Source organism: Podarcis vaucheri, assembly GCF_965113315.1.
Source record: "Podarcis vaucheri genome assembly, chromosome: 10".
In the NCBI taxonomy this organism is placed as follows: Eukaryota; Metazoa; Chordata; class Lepidosauria; order Squamata; family Lacertidae; genus Podarcis; species Podarcis vaucheri.
In genome coordinates, this window is record NC_138748.1 from 39,118,574 (window position 1) to 39,142,680 (window position 24,107).

A 24,107-nucleotide genomic window follows, 5' to 3' on the forward strand; every position below is an offset into this window, starting at 1 on the left:
CAATGCAGAGAACGTGTCCACGGGAATGAGCCCTTTTTTGGCCAATCACGGGTGTCATCCCCGAGCCTTCCCAGGGGGGGAGGGGGAGAACTGGAGCGTTCCAGCAGCAGAACAGTTCGTTGAAGAAATGGAAGCGATCCATCGCCAACTCCAACTTAATTTAAACCGGGCGAAGGAGGAATATAAGAGGCAGGCAGACAAAACCAGAAGGGAAGGGGAAAGCCTTAGGGTGGGAGACCAGGTGTGGCTGTCCACCCAAGGGTTACCATTTAAAGGAGGTTGTAAGAAGTTAAGACCCAAAAGACTGGGCCCATTTGAAGTCACGCAACAGGTCAACCCAGTGGCTTTCAGACTCCGGTTACCGAACCACATGAAGTTGCACCCAGTGTTCCACAGATCGTTGCTGTCACCGTATATAGGGGACAGAGAGGGGAGGGTCAATAGGGGACCAGCGATGGAGGAAAAAGAACACAGCTACCATGCAGCGGAGATCCTAGATTCCAGGTGGAAAGGAGAGCAAGTAGAGTATTTGGTAATGTGGGAAGGGGAACCGGAGTCGGAAAAAACCTGGGTCAGAGCAGAGGATGTAGATGACGAGGTTCTAATTGAAACTTTTCATCAGAGATTCCCTCGAAAACCCCAGCCAGTGGCGAGGTTCCGGAGGGAATACTTCGCCACCACAGACGAAGAAGAGGAGTTGGAGGGGTTCTCTGATTCCGAGGTGGAGGAGGATTCAGCGAGTCGGAACAAAGACCGATGGAGGGAGATGTTCGAGACGTCGGAAGATGAAGAGGATTCGTTTCGGGGTTTCAGCTCCTCACCGCCCAGAGGAGAGGGAGGGGGCGGGGGGGAAGGGGGCCCTGGAGGGGAGGTGGATGTCAGGGAACTGACCTCAGAGGGAAAGGAGGTGATAGGGCTCCCAGAGACTGGGAGAGACTCAACAGCCAAAGCAGGGACCAGCAGGGGGAGCGCGGGGTCTCTGGAGGAGGATCTCAGGGATACTGAGAGAGATGCAGCAGCGCAGGCAGGAAGCAGGGGGGAGAAAGGGGTGAGAGACACGTCCGGTGAAAATAGTGGGGAGGTGTCAGAAGCAATTGCAGGGAGACCCATGCTTCGTCGGAAGCTGTCACGTCGTGAGTCCAGGAGACGTGTTTCCGTTAAGGAACTTCTTTGTTGGAGGCGTTTCCGCAAACAGCCACTGTCGGACTCTAACAGTGACTAGAGCAGACATGTCTGAGGAGCTCTGTCACACACAGAGGTTTGTGGGGCCGCACAAACTCTGAAGGGGCACCATTTTAAGCACAAGCAGCTAATCATCCCCTAATATCTTCTTTATTGAGTTTTGTTGAATCAAAAATCCTCGCATCACAGCTTTACTTGCGTCCCAGATCACTCTTTTTTCCACATCGCCCTTTAGATTAATTTCAAAATAGTCCTTTAGAGTTTTTTGGGCCTTCTTGTGGATCTCTCTATCTCGAAACAGGGTGTCATTCATTCTCCATCTAAACTGACCAGTTGTTGTAAATTTCATTTCCATCTTCACGGCGTTATGGTCGGAGCAGGTTTTTGGGCAGATTTCTACCTTCTTAATCTTCGGAGCCATTCCACTAGTAACCCATATTTGGTCGATTCTGGTCCAGGTCATCTTTGCTTGGGAGAAAAAGGTTCCCTCTCTTTCAAGAGGGTTCCTTGTTCTCCAGATGTCTATTAAGTCCATATTTTCAGTCATTTCAAAGAAGGTCTTCGGGAGTCTCCCTTCTTTAGTAAGTGTCAGTCTTTGTGTCTTGTCCATGTTTGTAGAGACTACGCCATTCATATCTCCCATAATTATCATATTATATTCCAAATAGTCCATCAAGGTTTCATGAAGTTTTTTGAAGAATTCTGCTTTACCTTCATTTGGTGCATAGATCCCAATTATCAAAAATTTTTCTCCTTGTACCTGTATCTCCACCGCTAAATATCTTCCTTGTTCATCCTTGAACATCATTTTTGGGGCCCACTTCTCTTTTACATAAATCACAACTCCTCTTTTTTTCACTTTGTCCGACGAAATAAATTCTTGTCCCAATCTTTTATTTATAAGCAGTCTCCTGTGAGCTCTAGTTATATGAGTTTCCTGTAAGCAAATCAAGTCCAGTTGTTCTCTGTACAAAATATGGAATACTTGTCGTCTCTTCAAAGGCATGTTCATCCCATTACAATTCCAACTAAGGAATTGCAGGGCCATCTTGTTATTTTTCTGGTATTCCTCCAACAGCTCCCAATTGTTGTTCCTCCTCTGTTGGTGGTGGAAGGTTCTGTCCAAACGAGAGGTTCAAGATGTCTATTACACTCTTTTGCTCAGCAATTGGGTCTACAGTTCCTTTCTGTAAGTCTTCTTGATTTCTTTGCAGGAACCTGTCTTTATCCTGTATCGTCTTTATTTTCACCTTCTTCCCCCTGTAATCAAAAGACAATCCCTGTGGAAATTCCCACCTGAAGAGAATGGTGTTCTTCTTCAGCAGGTAGACCAAATCCTTATAAGAAGCTCTCAAGTCCAGAATGTGTTTAGGAATATCTTTAAAGATCTGTATCGGTGAGTTCCCGATTTGTAAGGCTTTTTCAAAATGCAGTCTTAAAATTTTGTCTCTTTCCTCCTTCGATCTCAAGGTAATCAAACAGTCTCTCGGTGCCTTTCTGTTCTGTTTTTTGCCCAGTCTAAATGCTGTTGTGATTTTAAATTCGTCTTCCTCTAGATCTTCCCAGGCATCAGCAAACTCTTGCATTAAGAAGTCCGTAAGATTATCTCCTTCGTCCTCTGGAATTGATCGTAATTTCAAATTCCTTTCTTTTCTTTGTAGTTCCCACAATGCCAGAGTTGCGTCGTGGTCATAGACCTTCCTGGCAATCGGTTCTAATTTTTCTTGGGTCTCTCCAGCAATAGTTCTGGCTTCCTCCGCAATTTGACGTGTGGCAGAATTTTCTTGCGTAAGCCTGTTTATAGATTCTGTATTCAGGTCAAGTCTTGTTGTTAAATCTGTCAATTTCTGTGAATTCTCTGTCAATTTCTTGGTATTTTCTGCCGTCTGCTTTGTTAGATTCTCCAGAGATTGGTTTATCTTAAGAAGGGCTTGCGACACTGCATCCATGGAGACTGCTGTACCTTTTTCTTGTCCTGTTGTCACTGTAGGGGTTATGCCTGAGATCGAGCCTCTTTTCTTTTGTTGCTGTAGCTGTTGTTGATGTTGCCTTGTCTTGGCTCTCGTGCTTATCTCGTCTGCTGGGCCACTCATATCCCAAGGTCGTTTCCCACGGGAGTCTTCTCCTAAAGGAAAATTCCACTGTCCCAAGGTATAGCAACTTTTAATTTACCCTCTAGAGGGAGCAAATCAAAATGTCCACAAACAAAGACAAAGAGTATTTAAAAAGCAAGTATATCAGGAGGCTTCTATATGTATATTGCAACACTTTCCCAATAGATACAGTCCCAGCCTTCCCTGATATATTGTAGCCAGAGTCCCAAAACTTTGTATCAAGTAAGCAGTAAGACTTCCACTTTGTTACTTTCACAGGAATCTAGAGTCAGTTCAGTGTTCCTTTATTTTATAAGCAGTTTGTGCCAGGTTGAAGGCTGCAGAGAATTTCCTTTTCCTTTAAATTGATCATGCAGCTTATAAAGTCGCTTTTTCCTCCCCTCTGCCCTGCAAGCTAGAGGGGATAGTCAAAGTCCAGATGTCGGATTCAAGCAGTTAAAAACAATATCCCATACGGATGCAGCTTAGTAACTTTCGTTGCTTTAATTGTCATGCAGTCGGGGGAAGGCAGACTTCCTTAATTTTCGCCTTTCCCGTTTTCAGCCTAATTTCAAGTAGTTTTGACACGAATAGAGGTTCAATCTTACTCACGGGTCTTTTTTGTCCAAATTATTCAGGAAGGAATCGGCGCTCTCCACTAATGGCGACGCGGCTTCACCCTGCGGGCTGGGTAGCGATTCTCAGCACCGCGCTCCCCGTTGTCGTTCCGGAGCCTTTAAAAAGGCTCTTTCTGCGGTAAAGGGGGGCGCTTCAGGTGCCCACCGAATCTCCTTGTTCACAGGCTCCGTTCCTGTGATTTTAGGGGTCCCCCGCTTGCCGTAGCGGGTCAGACCCGAACTCGCAGAGCCGTCCTCTCTCCGGAGCTCGGAGAGGGAGCAGCCATTAGCGCTGGCGCCGAACCGGAAGTTTCAAACTGTTTCCTTAGTAATCAGTGCATTACAAAACCAATGAACATTTTCAGACTGACGAATTGTTCCGCTAATGACAGTCACACCTTGCACAGCGCATTTAAAAACCTCTCAATGTCGGTATGGAAACTTGCAGCCATAAGAATCAACCAGAAATTCCTCACCTCTTAAAAGTCAATGGACTAGAGGAAATAACATTAGAGAATGAAGCAAACGCCAACCCTCCAACCCATCTCGTCAAAGCCATTATGCCCAAGCTTGAGGTAGAGGCCTTGCTCTCTCCCACCAAAACCTATAACACCCTCCCTGCTGACACCCATTCATCTTGCCCTCTTCCTGCACACAGATGGCTACTGAAAACCGAACTATTCAAGTGAGCTGCTAACATTTTGATGAACTGCTGTTTCAAATATATATACCGTATTTTGTGCCCCATAAGACGCTCCGGCCCATAAGACGCACCTAGTTTTTTGGGGGGGAAATAAAGAAAAAAAATTTTCCCCTCCAGGTGCGGGGCTGGAAGAACCAGGTTGGGGAACAGTGGGAAGGCACGCTCTGCCTCCCCGCTGTCCCCCGAGCTTGTGGGGCTGGCAATGGGGAGAAGTGCACCAGTCCCGGGAGGGCAGGCAGCTCTGCGCCGCCATCCCGAGCGGGGCGGGACTTAGCGCCCCGCTCGGGATGGTGGCGCAGAGCTGCGCTGGTCCCAGGACCGCAGGCAGCTCTGCACGGCCACCGGGAGCGGGGCGGAGCTTCTCCCCCGGCTCCCGGTGGCCGGGCAGAGCTGCGCTGGTCCCAGGACTGCAGGCAGCTCTGCGCAACCCTCGGAGCCGGTCTCCCGAGGGTTGCGCAGAGCTTCCTGAAGCCTGGAGAGCGAGAGGGGTCAGTGCGCACCGACCCACCTCGCTCTCCAGGCTTCAGCGAAAGCCTGCATTCGCCCCATAAGACGCAGGCACATTTCCCCTTCATTTTTGGAGGGGAAAAAGTGCGTCTTATGGGGCGAAAAATACGGTAATTCATCTGATACCGTTGTCAGTTCCTTATTTGTAAGTACAGTATAATGACCTCCCCCCCCCCCCATTCATTCTTCTTAGGTATATTAGCAAAAACTGGGGCAGAGACATCACATTTCGGCAACTACATCAGCAAAAAGTAATCTCTGGTCAGACATGATGTTGGGATCTAATGGGGGCAATCTTCTAGTGGCAGGGTAGAATGATCTGGGGTTGTTGAAAGCTTGTTTTTGGATGTAAAGTCCCCAGGTTTCTTACTTGTGAGCGTACTAGCAAGAAAAGAAAACAGTGGCTGGGTCACATCATGCTTGAAGAATGTCTGCTACAGCGATACAGAGGACCCACGTGGCCTTCCTGTTCTTTGCAATGGCTACTGGGGCAGCCTGTGTGAGCACATTTGCGTGGGAAGGTAGGAGGGCACAAACAGGACCACCAAGCCCTATGAGAATTCTCCGTGTGCAGGCCCCACAGTCAAACCATCTAGCTTGTTATTAGAAGAAGAAGAAGAAGAAGAGTTTGGATTTGATATCCCGCCTTTCACTCCCTTTAAGGAGTCTCAAAGCGGCTAACATTCTCCTTTCCCTTCCTCCCCCACAACAAACACTCTGTGAGGTGAGAGACTTCAAAGAAGTGTGACCGGCCCAAGGTCACCCAGCAGCTGCATGTGGAGGAGCGGAGACGCAAACCCGGTTCCCCAGATTACGAGACTACCGCTCTTAACCACTACACCACCCTGGCTCTCATTAATAATAGAGATTGCAACAAAGTGTCTAACCTTTTAAGAGCATCAACAGAACGTCTGTCGTTTTCTTTGAGAAACTCATCAAATGCTATTGCATCTTCTTCTAATTTTGTTTCGGCGAGTTTGGCCCTCCTCTCTTCCTCCGATACCATTTCCTCCAGCTTGGCTATGGTGCGTCGTTTCGTTTTAACCGCATACTGGGAAGGGGAAACATTGCATAAAGTTAAGCACAAAAGGATCTTCGTATTCAAGCGCCTTGCAAAGCTGAATGCAAAAAAAGGCTATGCAAGGCCTGGTTGCTACTCTTTCAGATTAGTACCCTGAAGGCTTTTCGATCAAGCATTCTCATCCTAACAGCAATAAAGTTAATAGTCCTATCAGACAGCTAGTGCATGCTACAGAGAAACCATATTCTCATTAACTTAAGGGTAAATCGGGGTTTATGGAATCTTTGGGTTTTTAGTCAGAAACTTTTTTCTGTCTTCCCTTGGGCAGGTTTATTATGCTGTTAATGGTACATGGGCAAAATAAAAAAAATTCCTTCCAGTAGCACCTTAAAGACCAACTAAGTTAGTTCTTGGTATGAGCTTTCGTGTGCATGCACACTTCTTCAGATACACTGAAACAGAAGTTGCCAGACCCTTCTATATAGTGAGAAGGTGGGGAGGGGTATTACTCAGAAGGGTGGTGGGAATGGGAGATTGGCAGATAGCTGAGATGAGCCTGTTGACGACTCTTAACGACTGTAATAGGTCTTACAGGAAAAGGCAAGGGGTGAGAAATGGCTTAGTCATGTATAGTGAGATAAGAATCCAATGTCTCTGTTCAGACCAGGTCTCTCCATGGTTTTAAGTTTGGTAATGAGTTGCAATTCAGCAGCTTCTCTTTCCAGTCTATTTCTGAAATTCCTTTGTAGTAAAACAGCTACTTTGAGATCTTGTATAGAATGTCCTGGGAGATTGAAGTGTTCTCCTACTGGTTTCTCTGTTTTGTGATTCTTGATGTCAAATTTATGTCCGTTTGGTACATGGGGTCAGAATGGAATACTCAGGCTTATTCACTAACCAATATAATTAGTCAGGACACTAAATAGTAAATAATGAATGTATAGTTTAGAATTAAGACAGTGAGTACATATTAAAGGATGATTTATTCCAAACAAAATCAGTGCCATACAGCCACCATGTTTAGTGCTCAATTACTTTGATTTAGTGATCTGTTCTGAACTAAACAGAAATGTTCCAGTGTGTAGCTGAAGCTACTGTAACTAGAACTTTCCCATTTTTAAGTGCACCAACTACATGAAACAAAATGGTTACCTCCAGTAGAAACAACTCTTTCTGTTCATTGATGTATTCTGTTATAGACTGCTTATCACTCTGAATACCTTTAAAACAGTTAGAATTGTTAGATTCCATCTTCAAACCTCTGCAATTTGTAGGTTTAAATAAACTTAATGTGTTCTCAATTATAAACAATATTTGAAGTATAACCATCTTTCCAGACATTATCTTGGATTCACTAGTTTTGCATACTATCTCAATGTGGACCCAATGCCAAACCATGGTTAATGAAGCTATGATTTGGTGTGATACCTGAATCAATGAACCGTGGTTCATGATGAGTCAGCAAACTAGAATCAGAAAGAGGTTTGCCACGATATTTGAATTGACAAACCATAGCTACAGCTGCTGCTCTGGCTCTAAGGTGCAGGAATCTAGAATTCTATATTATCACAAGTTGTGGACCTTCTTTTGAATTTAAATATATATCTTAAATTACGTATGACCTATACTACAGGTTCTATAGTTACGTATGACCTATACTACAGGTTCTATAGTATATAAATTAATCTATAAACAAGTTAATCACAAGAGTCCAAGTTAATCAAATTAATCTATAAACAAGTTAAGATCCTGCATATGAATAGTTGAAAATTCTTGGTAAATACAAGATCTGGTAAACTCAGGTTTATATTTTTGTAACTCATTTCACTCACACTTTGCAAAAGCAAGAGTCCAGTCCAGAGCAGAAGTCTCTTTCTCTATTTCTTGTTTTGTTTCTCTTTCAATGGCTTCTTCCAGCTTTTTGAGAGCCTTTCGAGACCTAGCTCTTGATGAAAATGTGCTCTTTTCATGCACCTTCAGATTGTGTTGAACTGTTCTAACCTGAAATTGAAATCCATGTTATCCAGCTTTTGAGAACGGTACCGTAATCTCTTCTCTCACTTAAACTTCACACTTAACTGAACTAGATGAGACACCCAAGACCCATGATTGGATCTACTGAGTGATGTATAAAAGCAGACATGGGGGAGGAAAAAATGGATCAAAGTCACTGTGCTGGGTGAGGGTGTGTGAACATTTCTCCACGCGTCATTTCACTGACTGAAAAGGCTCTAAGTTATGCAAGTCCAAACAAATGTGAACTTTGAATGATGCCAGAAGCTAAATGACAGCCAATACAACAGCCCAAAATTTGGTTTAATATGTTTTCTTCTTCCAAGCCCTCAAAGTTGCAGCTTCTGAACAATTTTTGAGGATGCTAAGGGGTGTGTGTGTGTGTGTGTGTGTGTGTGTGTGTCTATGAGTGAATGCATGTACACATGAGTGTGGGCATTTCACCCAGAAGAGTGAGCCTCATGCCAAAAAATTAATAAAAATTAGCCACCCATACGCATCCAATTAACAGATTTACATGCTTAGAGGAGCTTGTCTCATAACATTGTTTTACAACTGTTGCCATTACAGTGGTACCTTGGGTTACATACGCTTCAGGTTACAAACGCTTCAGGTTGCAGACTCCACTAACCCAGAAATAGTGCTTCAGGTTAAGAACTTTGCTTCAGGATGAAAACAGAAATTGTGCGTTGGTGGCACGGTGGCAGCAGGAGGCCCCATTAGCTAAAGTGGTGCTTCAGGTTAAGAACAGTTTCAGGTTAAGAATGGACCTCCGGAACGAATTAAGTACTTAACCTGAGGTACCATTGTATATGAATTAGTGGTACCTTGGTTTACGAACTTAATCTGTTCCGGAAGTCCGTTCTTAAACCAAGACGTGCTTTCCCATAGCAGCGGGGGACTCAATTTACAATAGTAAATTGAGTAAATTTACAATTTACTCAATAGGAAGCGGAACATCTTCTGCTTCCAAGGCAAAGTTCACAAACCCAAACACCTACTTCCGGGTTTGCAGCATTCTTCATCCAAGTTGTTCATAAACTAAGCTGTTCTCCAAGGTACCACTGTATTGGGAGAAGTATGTACTATCTCTACACAAAACTGCCCCACTTTTCCAACCTAATAGGGCAAACGTTTTAAATAATAAATACATGAAGGTATGGGAATTCTACTAGAAAAAATGACTTATAAACTAAGAGCCTCTAGAGGTAAAAAAAAGTAAATTTCTGTTTGGTTGTGTTCTGTATTATCTACGAAAACAATAAAATCAAACTGCTCACCTGGCCTATAAATGGCTGTGGATGATAGAATAAAATAAGAATCTGTGGAGCTTCACAAACCCTTGGAAAATAAGGGCTCTCCATGTTAATTGTGTTTTTAAAAATGTTTTAGACTTGTTATAATTTCTATTATACTAAAAGTCTGGAAGGTATTACTGATACCTCTGGCCTACTTTTGCGTCTCTGCTCTGATATTTCTGTTTCCTGTGATGTTTTCATTTATGCTTGATTTTTCATTTAATGAAAGTTTGAAAAATAAAAATAAACAACTAATGAAAACAATTACAATGGCAACTATAGTCAATTATATATTTGACAATTGGAAATACATACCTTTTCTTTTTCTGTGCACTCAATATCTCTATAAAGATATATTTCAGCATCCATGGCTTTGAAAGGGCTCTTTGGTTTGCCATCTTGCCACATAAAATATGAAAGAAAATACTATTTGCTTTCTAATACCATTTAGGAATATTAGCATTCAACTCCCAGCCCCCCACAATCCCAAACCATTAAAAATGGCAAATCTCAACTCAAGGAAAAACTAGCTAAAGAGTTATCCAGCAGGAATGAGAATGGCTTTTGATTTTCATTCATCAGTTCTGTGAGTTTCCCAAATCCCTTTACAAGAAAAAAAGCATAAAATGATATATATTATCTGTTCTGGGAGCACTTTGTGCTGAAGTTTATGGCTGTTTTATATTTAAGTACCAGACTAGCCGTCAAAGGCACCTAGGAATTCCATGCCAGTGAGTGCCTGGAATTCCAAGTAGTAAAGTCAATGAGCAGATGACTTTTCTCTTCTGCGAACCTGCTTGTTTTCCATGTTCCCGGCAGAGAAAGGAAAGTCTCTTCCTCCGCAACCAGCAAAGAAGTACATCAGGCTGGCAGAGAAGGAACAGACCACAGTCTTCCTCCTTGCCTTGGAAGAAGACAAATATTTTTCTTAGCCTGCCTTTCCATGCTTCCGCCGCTGTGGCCAGCATTGAAGCTTGCACAGTGTACTAGGCTTTAGGCAGGTTAGTAAAAAAAAGTGTGTGGGGTAGTAACTTCTGTGAGCTTAATTAAAAATGAGTTATGGAGCAGAAATTTAGTAAGTGAACAATTTAAATACATGCGCCATGTGTAGAACGATGGGGAAGAAAACAAACACAAATCACTGCCCGTAGCAGCAGTGATGCATGTCAAGGGACAAAGTAGTAGTGGTGGTCTTCTAGTGATGGTGCTGCACTCGTTGCACCAGGGATAAATAATAAATAAATTCTTATTTATACCCCGCCCTTCCCAGTTCAGAAAACCGGGCTCAGGGCAGCTAACAAAAAATTTAAAACACTTAATTTTAATATAACATAGAAGCAGCATAAAATACAGTATAAAAGCATGAATAACAATAAAATTCAAAGTTCAAAAATCAATTTGGGGGAAATCCATCCAATAAACTTTAGCTAGTCAGCAGGGCTAGCTGGCTGAATTAGTCCTACTTGGGCCAGCAAGGAGGCCAGGGGAGAATTAGCTGTGGGGTCTCAGAGTGGGTAATCTTCATAAAAGGGGAGGAGGAGGGAAGAGAAGGGAAATAAAAGATCAGGCTGAATTCAAATTAAAGGCCAGGCGGAATAGCTCTGTCTTACAGACCCGGCGGAAGCAGGTTAAATCCTGAAGGGCCCTAGTCTCATGGCACAGGGCATACCACCAGGTTGGAGCCATCACTAAAAAGGCCCTGGCCCTGGTGGAGGATAGTCTTGACTTCCTTAGGGCCTGGGACCTCTAAACTATGGTTATTCATGGACCTTAAGGTCCTCTGTGGGGCATACCGGATAGGGATGTGGTGATAGTCAGATGGGGGGGGGGAGTTCTGGGTTGAAAGCATTACCCCTAGAAGGTGCATGTGCTCCTGTGGGGCTGTTGCTGCAAACCTGGAGGTTCCTGACATCACGATATTCTGCAAAGTGCAATCCTGCAGCCAGAAGGGTGCCACTTCACTCTTGCATAATGCAGAAGTATCCAAGGCCATCCTATTTATGGGAACTCCTAGATGCACCAAGCATGTGTAGGGCCATCCTGAACTTCTTGGTCTGCCATCGGTTGCATTATAAAGATCATAGCCTCCACATCCGAATACCTCATTAGAGTTGGGTCCAATGCATGCCCAGATACCACGCAGAGCCCATTACCGAATTTGCTGTTTTCCCCATGTTCCAGATGTTGACTTTCTAGAGCCCCTGACAGTTCAACCTACAGTTTGTAAAGCTATTTGATATTTTGAATTACCCATATCAACTTTTGATCCCAAACACTGTGTTGAAGCCATCTCCATACTTTAACACCCTCCCGAGATCTAGAAAGAAACACAATTGCAAGAAAGTTTAAAAACACATTTGCTTTTTAGCTGTTTGAAAATTCAATACAGGGATAAACAACAGCATGAACAAAGGCAAATGACTGTTTAATCTGACAAAATTCAGCATTAGTTGAATGAAACAAAGAGACTTAGCATATAAATGTAGATATCTTGCATGAATGTGAGGCTTGCTAGACAGATCAATAAAACATTTTTACATTTATCTCCCTGTGTATTATAATGAATATTTATTGCCTTCAAGGTAATGCTAAACTACCATGGGGGTGGGGGAGAAGGGATTACACGACAAATAAATGGGAAAGCTGGACAATGTCCCCCCCCTTCCAATGTTACATTTACTTAGCTTTGTTTTAAATGAGGCGGGATGGGAAATGGCCTAGACACGCGTCTAGATGAAAATAGACTCATCAGGTGCAAGTATGAGACTCTGCTGATATAACCTTTTTCTTCCTTTATGAGAGAAAATAAAAAAGCAAGCTTTGGGCTCACACATATGTCTTCTGCTGTACAATGTTTTCCTTGGATGACATCCCATTTTAGTCAGAACAGACCCATTAAAATCAATGGCCTTAAGTCCACTTATTTCACTGGGGTTGCTCTGAGGAAATAATACACGTACCAGTACAACCCTTCATCTGTTCTCTAAAATCTCTCTCAACCTATTATTTATAGCCAGATCGAAAGAAGGTTATGGCCAGCAGGTTCAGAGAGTCATTATTTTATTTTGGGTACACTGAATAAAATTTCGCCCACGACTGTACGGGGGTGTGTAAATGCATAAGCAACCAATCCGCGGGATGTAACACGTGTCCAGGCGAAGCTGCCTTGATGCATGTGCGGAGCGCTAGGTGGGACGCACAGCTGGTTTCCCACTTCTGAGATGAGGACTACAGGTTTCCGGAGGAGAAAGTGACTTCTTCCAGGTAAGCTGTTTTTATTGTTATTATTTATGTGTGGGGTGTTGTTGTTTTTTTGCAAAAACTGGGCGAAGGGAGGAACCAATGCACCGCACAGCGGCTGCACCCCAAACCTCCCCGAATGCAGCCCCTGCCCTTTCTTCGAGAAGTCTGCCTTCCTCCTTACCGGAGAGCGCCCGGGCAGTCGGAGGAGGTAGCTAAAGACATGCGAGAGCCGCTACCGCAACAACGGCGCCTCCCGGGCTGTGAAGGCGGTTGGGAAGAAGAGGCGCCCCGGCAGCGCGAGGCGGGAAGCAGACGCCGCTCGGCGCCGGCGCAGCTCCGCCCACCCCTGCGTGAGGCCGCGCGCGCCTTGGCAGCTTGCAAGGAGCTTGGCGAGACTTTTCTTCGCGCCAGGCCAAGCACCCCTGGGATGGAAGCGGAGCTGGCCTCCTCCAATGCACCGACCCTGCGCACATGTTTGAGTGAAGAGTTCCACATTTGCCTCCTTCCTTCCTTCCACCCGAACATGCATAGCATTGCCGTTTAGCTTAGGGTTGCCATATTTCCTGACACCCTCAAAATGGTTGAGCTTTTTTTTTTTTTTAAGGAAACCACCAAAATTGTTTATCTTATGAAGGCTTAACGGGAGCCAAAGCTCAAGTCCCCAGGGTCTGCTTTAGATGCTACATCTAAAACAGGACATAATGAAAAGTGCCTCTGAGCATGTGCAGAATGTTATTGTACGGGAAAGTAATTGCCATCTACTCTCACACTGCCCAAAAAAACCTAGCCCAAAATTAGAGATTTTAAACTCTTCCCTGACGTAAGGCAAGCCTAGTTTTACTGCCCGATGCAAATTTATCTCAGGCTTTTCCGATTGCAATCAATCGCGCTTCACAGCTTGACATGTGACGCTTCACAGCTTGACATGTGACCCACCAGCTAAGCCTTATTGCTGATGCCCGGCCGCCACTGGGATGTTTTTTATATTTGCATCATCCTTTGTCATTTGCCATTCTGGCTGCAGTTGATGGGAGTCCGAAGCATCATTTGGACTATTGAGGAGCATTAAAAATGAGATTCCCCTACCTACAATTGAAATAGCTAGGGGTCCATTCTGTATAACCACCTCAGAACAGCACCAACTCATTTTGAATTCTGTACAGTCCAAGCCCACCCCCACACCCCATGTGTGTTTGCTTGTTGTGGGTGAAAACTGCCAACTAAGAGAAATGATGACGATTCCAGGAGCAAAGAGAAAGACCTTGCCCTGGGAAACTCGTGAGCATTCTCCCTGCCTTGTTGACGCTGTCTGGGCCAGTCCCAGACTTCCCAAGCTCTTTCGTATCTGTCTGGAAAGAGCAACATGGCTGGTGAGTATAAGCTCCTGCTTGAAGGCGCCCAACAGCTGGTGCTTGTCTGCACCAAAGGTGAGAAATACCTCCTGGAAGCTGGCATGCAACATCTGGCCGTGCTGGAAAACGGCAGCGTGGTGATTGGCAAGTAAGTGAATCTCCCGGGAGGGGGGGTGTTGCTTGCTGGGGGCGGGGGGAGTCTCACCAGCAGAATCTCTCTCCAATGGGAAGGTTTCTGTTAGTTTGTTTTTGTACTGACCTTCTCTAACGACAGGAAAATAAATGAAGTTTTTACAGAAAATATAAAACAAAATTATTTTCTGTCTCTCTTCTGACAGTCACCAGCCGACCAAAACGTATACTCTTGAAATAAAAAAAAGATCAACTTTCTTATAGCCAATGAACTAAGTCAGGGGTATGTAACCTAAGGCTTAGTGGCCCAATCACCTTCTCAATCTGGTCCACGGACAGTCCGGGAATCAGCATGTTTTTATATGAGTAGAATGTGTCCTTTTATTTTAAATGCATCACTGGGTTATTTGTGGGGCATAGGAATTCATTCATTTTTTCCCCCAAAATATAGTCCGGCCCACCACATGGCTGAAAAGGTTGTTGACCCCTGAACTAAGTTGTTAGTTACTTTGGACAAGTAACAATGTGACAGTTAATGAATTTTAATTTCCTGTCTACACTGAAGAATCCAACAATGATGCTAGCTAAATAACTTACTAAAGAAGGCATTGGTTTAAGTTTTAAGTACATTTGCTTCAGAAAAGAAGTTTTAGATCGGGGTATAAAAAGTAATTCTGTCTCACCTGCTTTGAAATTAATGGTAAGCCTTTTGGTCGGTTTATTTTCAGAGACGGTTGTATAAAGGCTGCGGGCGACTCAAGAGCCATTCGCAAGCAATTTTCAGGAGCATCTTTTGAAAAAGTCATTGATTGTTCAGGAAAATGCATCTTACCAGGTAGGTGTCTAATATTTCAGAGTTCAACACACCAAGCAGAAAGATGCAATATTTACATAGGCAGAGATTGTCAGCTTCAGTTAGTCTAACATCCTCTGAATTATTTTCCTTTGGAATAAAATGTGATGGCTCCCCCTCTGGGCTACCTTAGCACACAAGTGGGGACAAGGAGCTGGGTAGTTTCTGAAGAAAATAAGTATTGACTGTGTACTATAGCTCTGTGTGTGGTAAACTACACTTCCCATGATTCTTTGTGGGAGGGGTGTGCTTTAAACATGTGGTGTGTACACAGCCATTAGCCTGGATTTTGAGAGACTTAAGTCTATGACCCTACTGCTTTCCAAAGTGCTGTTTGATCTAGCATGGACAATGGGACAGCCCCACATAATTTGCTAGTAATGGGTATACTGAATCAGTACAACCAGCCACTGAAGTTTAAGCAAAGCTCAGTTTAGAAATAAGGTTGTCAGTCACCATATCTTATCAAAAAAGTCTGTGCAAGTTAGTGCCTAACATAGGGTTGCCGTATTCCCCAAAGTGAAAAGTGAGCTTTGGGGGGGGGGTCAAAGTTATGGAGAGCTTTAGGGGAATATCTCCCTTCCCTCGAACAATTATTAAGTTTTGGGCTGCTTTTTGCAATTACAGCCACAAATCTTTCAGGATGACCTTCAGTTGCTGCCTCTCAGTCTCTCCCAGCCTCCCCTACATCACAGGCTCGATGTGAAGATAAAGGGGAAGGGGCTTCGTACGCTTTGCTGAGTTTCTTGCAGGAAAGGTGCAGTTTAGCAGATCCTGATCCTGCTTTGGTGCGTGTCAACAGCAGTACGGCTTGCAGAAATTAAGCATCCGATGCTTTTTTTTTTCTTTTTTCGTTTTCCCTTTTGGAAAGTGAGGGGTGGAGAAAATGTCTGTTGCTCAATGTTTGTATTTCAGGCAGCTTTTGAAGGCACCAGGGTCAATGACATAAAATAAAAGACCAAGCTCCCATCTGGAAGCATTCCAGTCAAAATCCCAGGAAATCTCGAGAGAAAGAGTATGTGAAGAGTCCTGCTGAATCGGATTTCAGGTTTCATCTTGTCTAGGTCTAGGTTTCTCTTGGTAGCCAGCCCAATACGATGAAGCAGCCAGCAAAACAGAAAGTGGCACACGTGGTTCTCCCCTTCTTCTTCTTCTTTTCATCATCACAACATCCCTGTGATGCATGTTAGCCAGAGGGCTGGTAAACGACCCAGTGAGCTTTATGTCTGACAGGGAATTTGAACCCTGGTCTCCCAGGACCCAATCCAGTGCTCTAACCACTATGCCACACTGGCTCATAACAGCATTTTATATACTGAAGGATCATGCTTTTTGATAATGTTTCTCCAAGGGCACATAGATAAAATTATTAACTGCTAATGTTTCCTGATTTTGTTTCCTAGTGGATATGTCTGAGATCATGCAGTTTGCTGTGTTTGTTTTTGTTTGTTTTTTTAAAAAAACAGGTCTGGTAGATGCACACACACATCCTGTATGGGCTGGTGACAGAGTCCATGAGTTTGCGATGAAGGTAAACTTACATACTGTAATTGCAAAGGATTTCTTTTACCTGCGCCTACCTTCTTTTACTGTAGATTAAAGTTTCCATAAACTGTTGGCTCTGACCTTTAAAGCCCTAAATGGCCACGGTCCTGTATACCTGAAGGAGCGTTTCCACCCCCATCGTTCAGCCAGACACTGAGATCCAGCGCCGAGGGCCTTCTGGCGGTGCCCTCATTGCGAGAAGTGAGGTTACAGGGAACCAGACAGAGGGCCTTTTCAGTAGTGGCGCCCGTCCTATGGAAAGTCCTCCCATCAGATGTCAAGGAAATAAGCAACTATCCTATTTGAAGGCAGCCCTGTTTAAGGAAGTTTTTAATATTTAATGCTGTATTGTTTTTAACACTCAATTGGGAGCTGCCCAGAGAGGCTGGGGAAACTCAGCCAGATGGGCGGGGTATAAAATTTATTATTATTATTATTATTTCTCTTCTTCTGTAAAAGGCACAAATATCTTCATTCCAGCCCCTTCTCGGATGCAAATCGATCTCTAATAAGAACATAGGAAGGAATCTGCCTTACGCAGAACCAGATCATTGGCTCATTTAGCTCAGTAGTGTCTAATGTGACCCTCATTGTTTCTCCATGGTTTCAGAAAGGGCTGTCTCTACCGGGAAAGGCTAGGAATTCAACCTGGAAACTTCTGCATTCAAAGCAACTGTTCTGCCACTGAGCTGTGATCCTTCCCCTACCAGGGCACTTTTGGAGAGCCATTGGACTTCTGGGATTTCATTGCATGAGGGGTATAGTTTGCCCATTAACGCACGTTTAACAGATAACTTTGTTTTAAAGTTGGCAGGAGCTTCCTATATGGATATTCATCAAGCAGGAGGAGGGATACATTTCACTGTGGAGCACACCCGGAATGCCTTAGAAGATGAGCTCTTCAGCAGCTTCAGGCACCGGCTGCTACGCATGCTCAGAGCTGGCTCCACTTTGGTTGAATGCAAAAGTGGATACGGGTTAAACCTGGAAACGGAAGTTAAGATGCTGAGAGTGATTGAACGGGCTCAGCGGGAGTTGGACATAGGCATTTCCTCTACTTACTGCGGAGCTCATTCTGTTCCTAAGTAATGTACCTATTCTCTCTTGTCATTTTAAGCGCTGTGCTAGAACACAATTGGGTCACACATTGAACAGTTCTTCTGCAAAACAGAACATACCTAATTCTTGCAGTGTTTTTGTTTGCCATCTACTATTAGAGTGGTGTGTGGAAGTGCCCCAAGAGAGTATTCAAGCATAATGAAGACTGAGGGAGAGTGGAAAGCCTGAGATGTGCCTGACAGTTCCTGTAAAGCATCTGAGGGAGAATAATTATTATTATTTAATTCAGATGTGATGGAGGCGAACACAGCGAGAGGAAGTTTAAGGCACCACTTGCGTTTGCAGTGTTACCCTAACCTCTTTCAAAATCAGCCGGAACATAGAAAGGGAATCTTGAATAATTTGACTTAAAAGAGAAACATATTAGTTAAGGGGGGAATAAACCCTTGGCCCAGTCCAGCTATTTCTCACAGTTGGGGAAGTCGCAGAGCTCTCATACACACACAAGAGAAGGAAGCAGATATACAAGTACATTGGCTCTTGTCCTGACCCTGGAGCCCAGCAGTGACCAGGACACAGAGATTGTGAGATCTCTGATGTAGAATCTGGCAGGCAGGAACCTGTGGGACAACCTTCCATAGCATCAGGGCCCGTGGAGTCAAAGCCTGGCCCCTCAGGGGCAGCTTCTGCTGAATGTGAGGAACCAGATGCCTCCCAGGGTAGCTCACAAGCCCAGCCATGTAGGGAGTCCACCAGAAAGTAGCCCCGAATTTCTGGCCAGAGGGATGGCCCTTTAAACAACTAAGTTATCCACAAAGGGCCAGTGTCTGCTCCCCCTCCAGATTGGTGTTTTATGTGGGTGTACCCTGCATCGTATTCTTAGCATAATAATTGTGCATTAGTCGTGGGTTTATTCTGCTTTAGTTTGTGCTTCAATGGTTCCCCACGTTATTGCTATCCAGAGGGGCTACAGCGCAACAAAAGCAGGACCAAAAAATGAGAACATTTGTGATATAAAATTTTAAAGGATTTTTATATGGGATATGCACTGGTTGTGAAACAGTGAGACCACCCCAAAACTTTTGCAGGCCACATGAAAACTTAATCTTCTGGTTTTTGTTGCATTGTCTGTTGAATAGGGGGAAAAGTGCCATTGAAGCCACAGATGACATTGTTAGCATCCACCTTCCTAAACTGAAGCAACTGGAGCTTAATGGTGAAATTCATATTGACAATATAGATGTTTTCTGTGAGAAGGGAGTCTTTGATCTGCCTTCGACCCGAAGAATTCTTCAGGCTGGGAAAGATTTAGGGTTACAGATCAACTTCCATGGGGATGAACTGCATCCAATGAAAAGCGCTGAGGTACTTATTTTGATATATTACATAATTTTATTTGTATGTCACCTTTTCACAGCTCAGACTATGCCCTAGGCAGCTTATAACATGAAAAATACATACCACAACATAACCAAAATAGTAATACACAATAAAGAAAACGTTAAAAACACACACAACCAAACTGAATAATTACCACACAAATCACAACAAAATTTAAAATAAATATACAAAAATCCCTCACCCAACAGCAACAACTCCCAAAAACCAACAACACTCCACCCCAATAATCTGTTTGGCAGTCTCAGCTTTTGTAGCTGGAGTCAGTCAGGGCCGTGCCCACTCAGGCCAGGCGGAAAAAGACCTGCAAGGCAGGGAACAGGTCTTCCAGCACTCACAGCCAAGGTGGTCGTCTTCACTGAAGGAAAAATCTTACACGAATTCTGATTTGGGCTTAGCGTACTGGAAGCACCACGGCACAGTTCTTTATTTCTGCAGTAAGTTAAAAGAAAATGTGAGGTTGGTGGAGTTAGCGAGATGGACTTTCTGACCTTTGCTTTTTACATCCATTCAAACATTGACTTTGCTTATCTTTTCCTTGTGATGTAAAATAAAAAGAGGAGCATCTGACAAACTCTTTCATTAGTGATAACATTGCTAGATGCACATTTTAATAGTTAATGTTTGTGTTTTTAATATCTTTCATAGGGTACATTTGTTTCACCATTTATAACTGCTAATATTTCTATAGTATTTTTCTTTATTATTAATATTTATTATGATTTTGCTATTTGTACCTGGTCCACCTTACTGGGTTGCCCCAGCCACTCTGTCAAGACAGGATGAACAAACCCGATGCTGGAGGGGATTTGGAAGTGTCATAGTTGTCCCTCTTCCTAGTCCTACCTGCTCCCACTGGGAGGGGAGCTGTAGCATTTATAAATGCCTCAAAGCTCCTGCCCAGGCAGGTGGAAGCTGCTACTGGCGGTAACCAGTGGTAACCCCCGAAATGGGGTGTTTCAGGGCAGTGAAGGGTCTGTGCTGAGCCAGCACAGGGTCTGCTGGATCCTGAGCCAGGCCTGCTGCTGTCACATGATGGTACAGGGCATGATCCAAGCTTCTTTGCCGCCCGGGCTGGTGCAGCAAATAGATTTCCCCCCCAATCCATTCTGACTGGTGTGAGTAGCAGGGCTCTGGTTACACCGCTGCATTAAGCCCCACTTCAATCTAGATTGAAAGCAGCAAGTTGAAGCTGAGCATAAATGATTCTGGGTTGAGGAGAACTGCATCTTTGTGCTATATAAACAGGTTGTTGTGTGTGCAGCCTTATGGATAAGGGAGGTTCTTTTGTGACTGACTTTTAATGCAAACCTTGCCTTGGCATCTGTTTAGCTTGGAGCTGAGCTAGGAGCTCAGGCTGTCAGTCATCTAGAAGAAATCAGCAATGAAGGTATCGCTGCAATGGCCCAGGCAAAGTGTGCAGCTGTCCTGTTACCAACCACTGCCTATATACTGAGGTAACCATAGTTCTAATATACATTGCTAGGCTGTATTTTACTGTCATTTGCTATGCCTTTGGGAAAATATGTATTATCTTTTGAAAGAATGCATCCAGTGAACAACTGCTGTTAAGAGTGATCCTCCAAGGATGCAAAAAGTTGCCGGTCTTTTAGTAGAGCCTGATGGAATAGCTGCTTATAAGTGACAATTTAGTTGAAAGCCTAATGGAGCTGGTCTCTTAACAGAGCCAATGGAGAAACCTAGAGTCTCATCTCTCTCTTTTCATATCTCCCTCTCCTGAATTCTGAAAGAATCCTATAATATTGCTGAAGTGGTTTTACATTGAAGCTTCATTTTACATTGCAGTTCAAATGGTAGTAGCCATTGGTTTTTTTTTTTACTTTGCAGATTAAAGCAGCCTCAAGCTAGAAAAATGTTAAAAGAAGGAGTGATTGTCGCTCTTGGCAGCGATTTTAACCCAAATGCTTATTGCTGTTCCATGGTAAGATGTTTCTTTACAGCAGATGCAAAATTAATGTTAATTTTCTTCTATCAGTTTGAGCATCAGGCTTGGAGTATTGATTATTGCCTTGATTCTTTGGGAATCTCATTTACAGTGGTGCCCCGCAAGACGAATGCCTCGCAAGACGGAAAACTCGCTAGACAAAAGAGTTTTCCGTTTTTGAGGTGCTTCGCAAAACGAATTTCCTATGGGCTTGCTTCGCAAGACGAAAATGTCTTGCGAGTTCCTGCGGGTTTTTTCCCTTTCCCCCCCTTTTTCTAAGCCGCTAAGCCGCTTATCAGCTGATCCGATAAGCCGCTAAAAGCCGCTAATAGCGCTAATCCGCTAATCTGTCAATGGGCTTGCTTCGCAAGACGAAAAAACCGCTAGACAAAGAGAATCACAGAACGGATTCTTTTCATCTTGCGAGGCACCACTGTAATTTTCTGTACTAGCAGGACAGTTGAGTAGACCACGTGAATTTAAATACACACACTATTGAATTCACACATGAACTCTAGCCATTGAAAAGCAGCTTTTGCTTGGAGCAGATGGTTATCAAGCAGGAGACTGGCTTTCAGCACAGATAGGCCCTGTCTTTCTTGCAGACATGAGCCCTATTCAGGCATGAGCTATGGACAGCATAAACAAGCATACTCATTCCACACAGACATATGCATCACCTTTCCATTCTTTTGTCAACTTGTAGAGGGCAGCTGTCTGCAGCAGATGTCTTCTGTGCTTGTGGAGTCTCCCCACTCATTTTTAAAACCTTGGGGGAATCAGGATTCTCAAAAGTCCATGGAGTTTGATCTCCAGATCACAGAAGGAAACAGGGCGCTAGTGAGTTTGTTTCCACAGCCCCACCTGCAGTTAGAACAGCTGAAGAGTGTTACAGTTAAATTAATTTTACCTGTCACAGTGAACTCAGGGTTTCAGATGGCATGGCAATGGCTGTCAGACTGTTGGTTTCTGTGCACCTATGTGTAACTTCAAGCTTAACTACCTCTCTCTTACTAGCTCATGGTTATGCACCTGGCCTGTGTAAATATGAAGATGTCCATGAAAGAGGCTTTAGCTGCTGCCACCATCAATGCCGCTTATGCTCTTGGGAAATCGCACATGCATGGCTCCATAGAAACTGGCAAGCAAGGAGACCTCATTATCATCAATTCACCAAGGTGAGGATGCAAATAGCTCTTAAAGGCCTAATGCTCTGCATAAGTTGGAATGAAAATCTAACATCCGGAATAAATTAAATGCGTTATGATGAGCAATAATTACTCAATCCAAGTGCAATATTTGAGTCTTCTCCCAATACAGAACATATTGACCAGACATAAAGGGAAACCTTAATCCTTTAAAAAAAGTCATACTTTTATATGCTTTTTAACCTCCAGTTGCGACTTTTTTCAGTCTGTCTTACAGCTATGTCAGTTGAAAGTTGTTCTTTAAAAATAAACATTGAATTGTTCAGGAAATAATTTTCTGGCACCGTGCCAGAGCCCAAATTTCATATCATATATTGTTGTGAACTAAACATACCATCAGTTTTTGTTATTTATTTAAATTGATCTATATTTTCCAAGTATATTTTAATGTTGATATGCTTGTCAATTTTATATTTATTTGTGTTTATTGTGCTTTTTTATATACCATGAGCCACCTTGAGTGGGCTGTGCCCCCAAAAAGCAGCATATAAATAAATGACTACAAACATTCACAATGTCTTTTCAAAACAGGCATATGAATTGCTAGCAATTGACTCCTGCTTTCTATTAATCACTCAACATGTTATGTTAAAACTATAAGCTTTAAAACACTCCTCCTGCCACATTCCTGATGTCGAAGGTGAGGTTATGTATGGGGCAGTTACAAAAGAACCACCAGGAGCTTAATGTGAGCTCCCAATTATTCTTTCTGCAAGCTTGGCTCCCTGTTAGTGCTGATGATCACTGCCATGTAACGCTTGTGGAGAACTCTATAGTGTAGCTGACGGACTTACTATCTCAATTTAGAAGAAACTGTTTTGATTCAAACTGCTTCCTCCAAATACAGCATTTCTTCCACTGCAGAGGTAAAATTGCTTTGTTTGGAGGAAGTAGTTGGAACCCAAACTGACTTCAAAGGGGCTTCCTGTAACTGCCAATCAACAGTTACAGTGACTGAGCTCCCTTGAACTTCTGCATGTGTCAATCACCTGATGTCATTATGCTTCCTGGTGATTGTCTAGTGAGCAGTCCCACCCACCTGTCAAAGTTTGCCTATGGGGAGTGAGGAATTAAGGATCCATCCCACTAGCTAGATCCAGTTCCCTACCCCTGCTATATGAGATACTACTGCATGTCAGTTTTAAGTTATGAAGTTTAATGGATAATAGCATATAGCTCTGCTATATGAAACAACAAAGATCCCTATTGTGCACCTAGGGACAAATGGGCAAGGAGGCTTGTTTGACACAAGCTGCTTGTTCAAAGTAAATAAACAATGCAGGCAGAATAATCTATCATGCTTTCTATTTTAGTCCTATGCACATGAGAGATTGTTGGTTTTTTTCTAAAATATGATTGTAACCTTTTAAAAATCTTTAGATGGGAACACTTGATTTACCAGTTTGGCGGCCATCAAGAACTGATCGAATACGTAATTGTTAAAGGAAAAGTTGTTTATAAAAACGACAGTGTTCTGGGCTACTGAGGAATTCCAGAAGGAAGAAATACAGCAGTTGCCAGACTCTCTGAAGCAAACACAGGATGATAATCAGCAGGGTCTCACATCTTTAAGATCATACTTCCTTACCGGTCAAAGCTCAAGAAATTCACTGGTTTTTATTTTAGTTCTTCCTTTGTATTCGCATGAGGAACACTAGGCCATGGTCCGCTAGAAAATAAACCTACATGTAACCAAACCATTAACTCTGGTTTTTTTCCATTAATGAAGGTCCTCTTGTATAAAGAAATCAAAGCTCTGCATTGCAATGTGCCTACATACACCTCATAATTTTTCACAAACAGAGTTAAGAACATGAGAAGAGTTCTGCTGCATCTAGTCCAGTGTCATGTTCTCACAGTGGTCAGGTGAAGCCCACAAGCAGGCCCCAATGACTGCAGGGAGTTCACAGATAACATTTATGCAGTGGGTTGGACTTG

At 43.5% G+C, this 24,107-nt stretch overlaps 2 protein-coding genes across 4 annotated transcripts in view; one reads left to right on the forward strand and one right to left on the reverse strand.

Moving 5' to 3' along the window:
- The window catches only part of CCDC38 (coiled-coil domain containing 38), a 30,351-nt gene extending 17,337 nt beyond the window's left edge, over positions 1-13,014 (reverse strand). For both annotated transcript variants that reach the window (XM_082240787.1, XM_082240786.1), the window contains exons 1-6: positions 12,859-13,014; positions 11,685-11,751; positions 9,750-9,832; positions 7,956-8,124; positions 7,276-7,343; positions 5,990-6,153 (exon numbers count right to left, since the gene is read on the reverse strand). In XM_082240787.1, the coding sequence (XP_082096913.1) occupies positions 5,990-6,153; positions 7,276-7,343; positions 7,956-8,124; positions 9,750-9,832; positions 11,685-11,730 (530 nt within the window). In that variant the 5' untranslated portion in view covers positions 11,731-11,751; positions 12,859-13,014. The remainder of the gene's footprint in view (positions 1-5,989; positions 6,154-7,275; positions 7,344-7,955; positions 8,125-9,749; positions 9,833-11,684; positions 11,752-12,858) is intronic.
- An 899-nt stretch (positions 13,015-13,913) lies between these two features.
- Positions 13,914-23,830, forward strand: AMDHD1 (amidohydrolase domain containing 1). Of its 2 annotated transcripts, XM_082240802.1 has the most exons (9): positions 13,924-14,177; positions 14,890-14,996; positions 16,481-16,545; positions 17,367-17,644; positions 18,758-18,983; positions 20,349-20,473; positions 20,865-20,958; positions 21,979-22,139; positions 23,550-23,830. In XM_082240802.1, exons 1-9 carry the CDS (start codon positions 14,041-14,043, stop codon positions 23,653-23,655), a joined length of 1,299 nt encoding a protein of 432 aa, XP_082096928.1. In that variant the 5' UTR covers positions 13,924-14,040; the 3' UTR covers positions 23,656-23,830. The 2 variants fall into 2 exon arrangements, with proteins under 2 accessions (XP_082096929.1, XP_082096928.1); XM_082240803.1 differs by lacking the exon at positions 21,979-22,139 and having other exon boundaries at positions 13,914-14,177.
- The last annotated feature ends 277 nt before the right edge of the window (positions 23,831-24,107 follow it).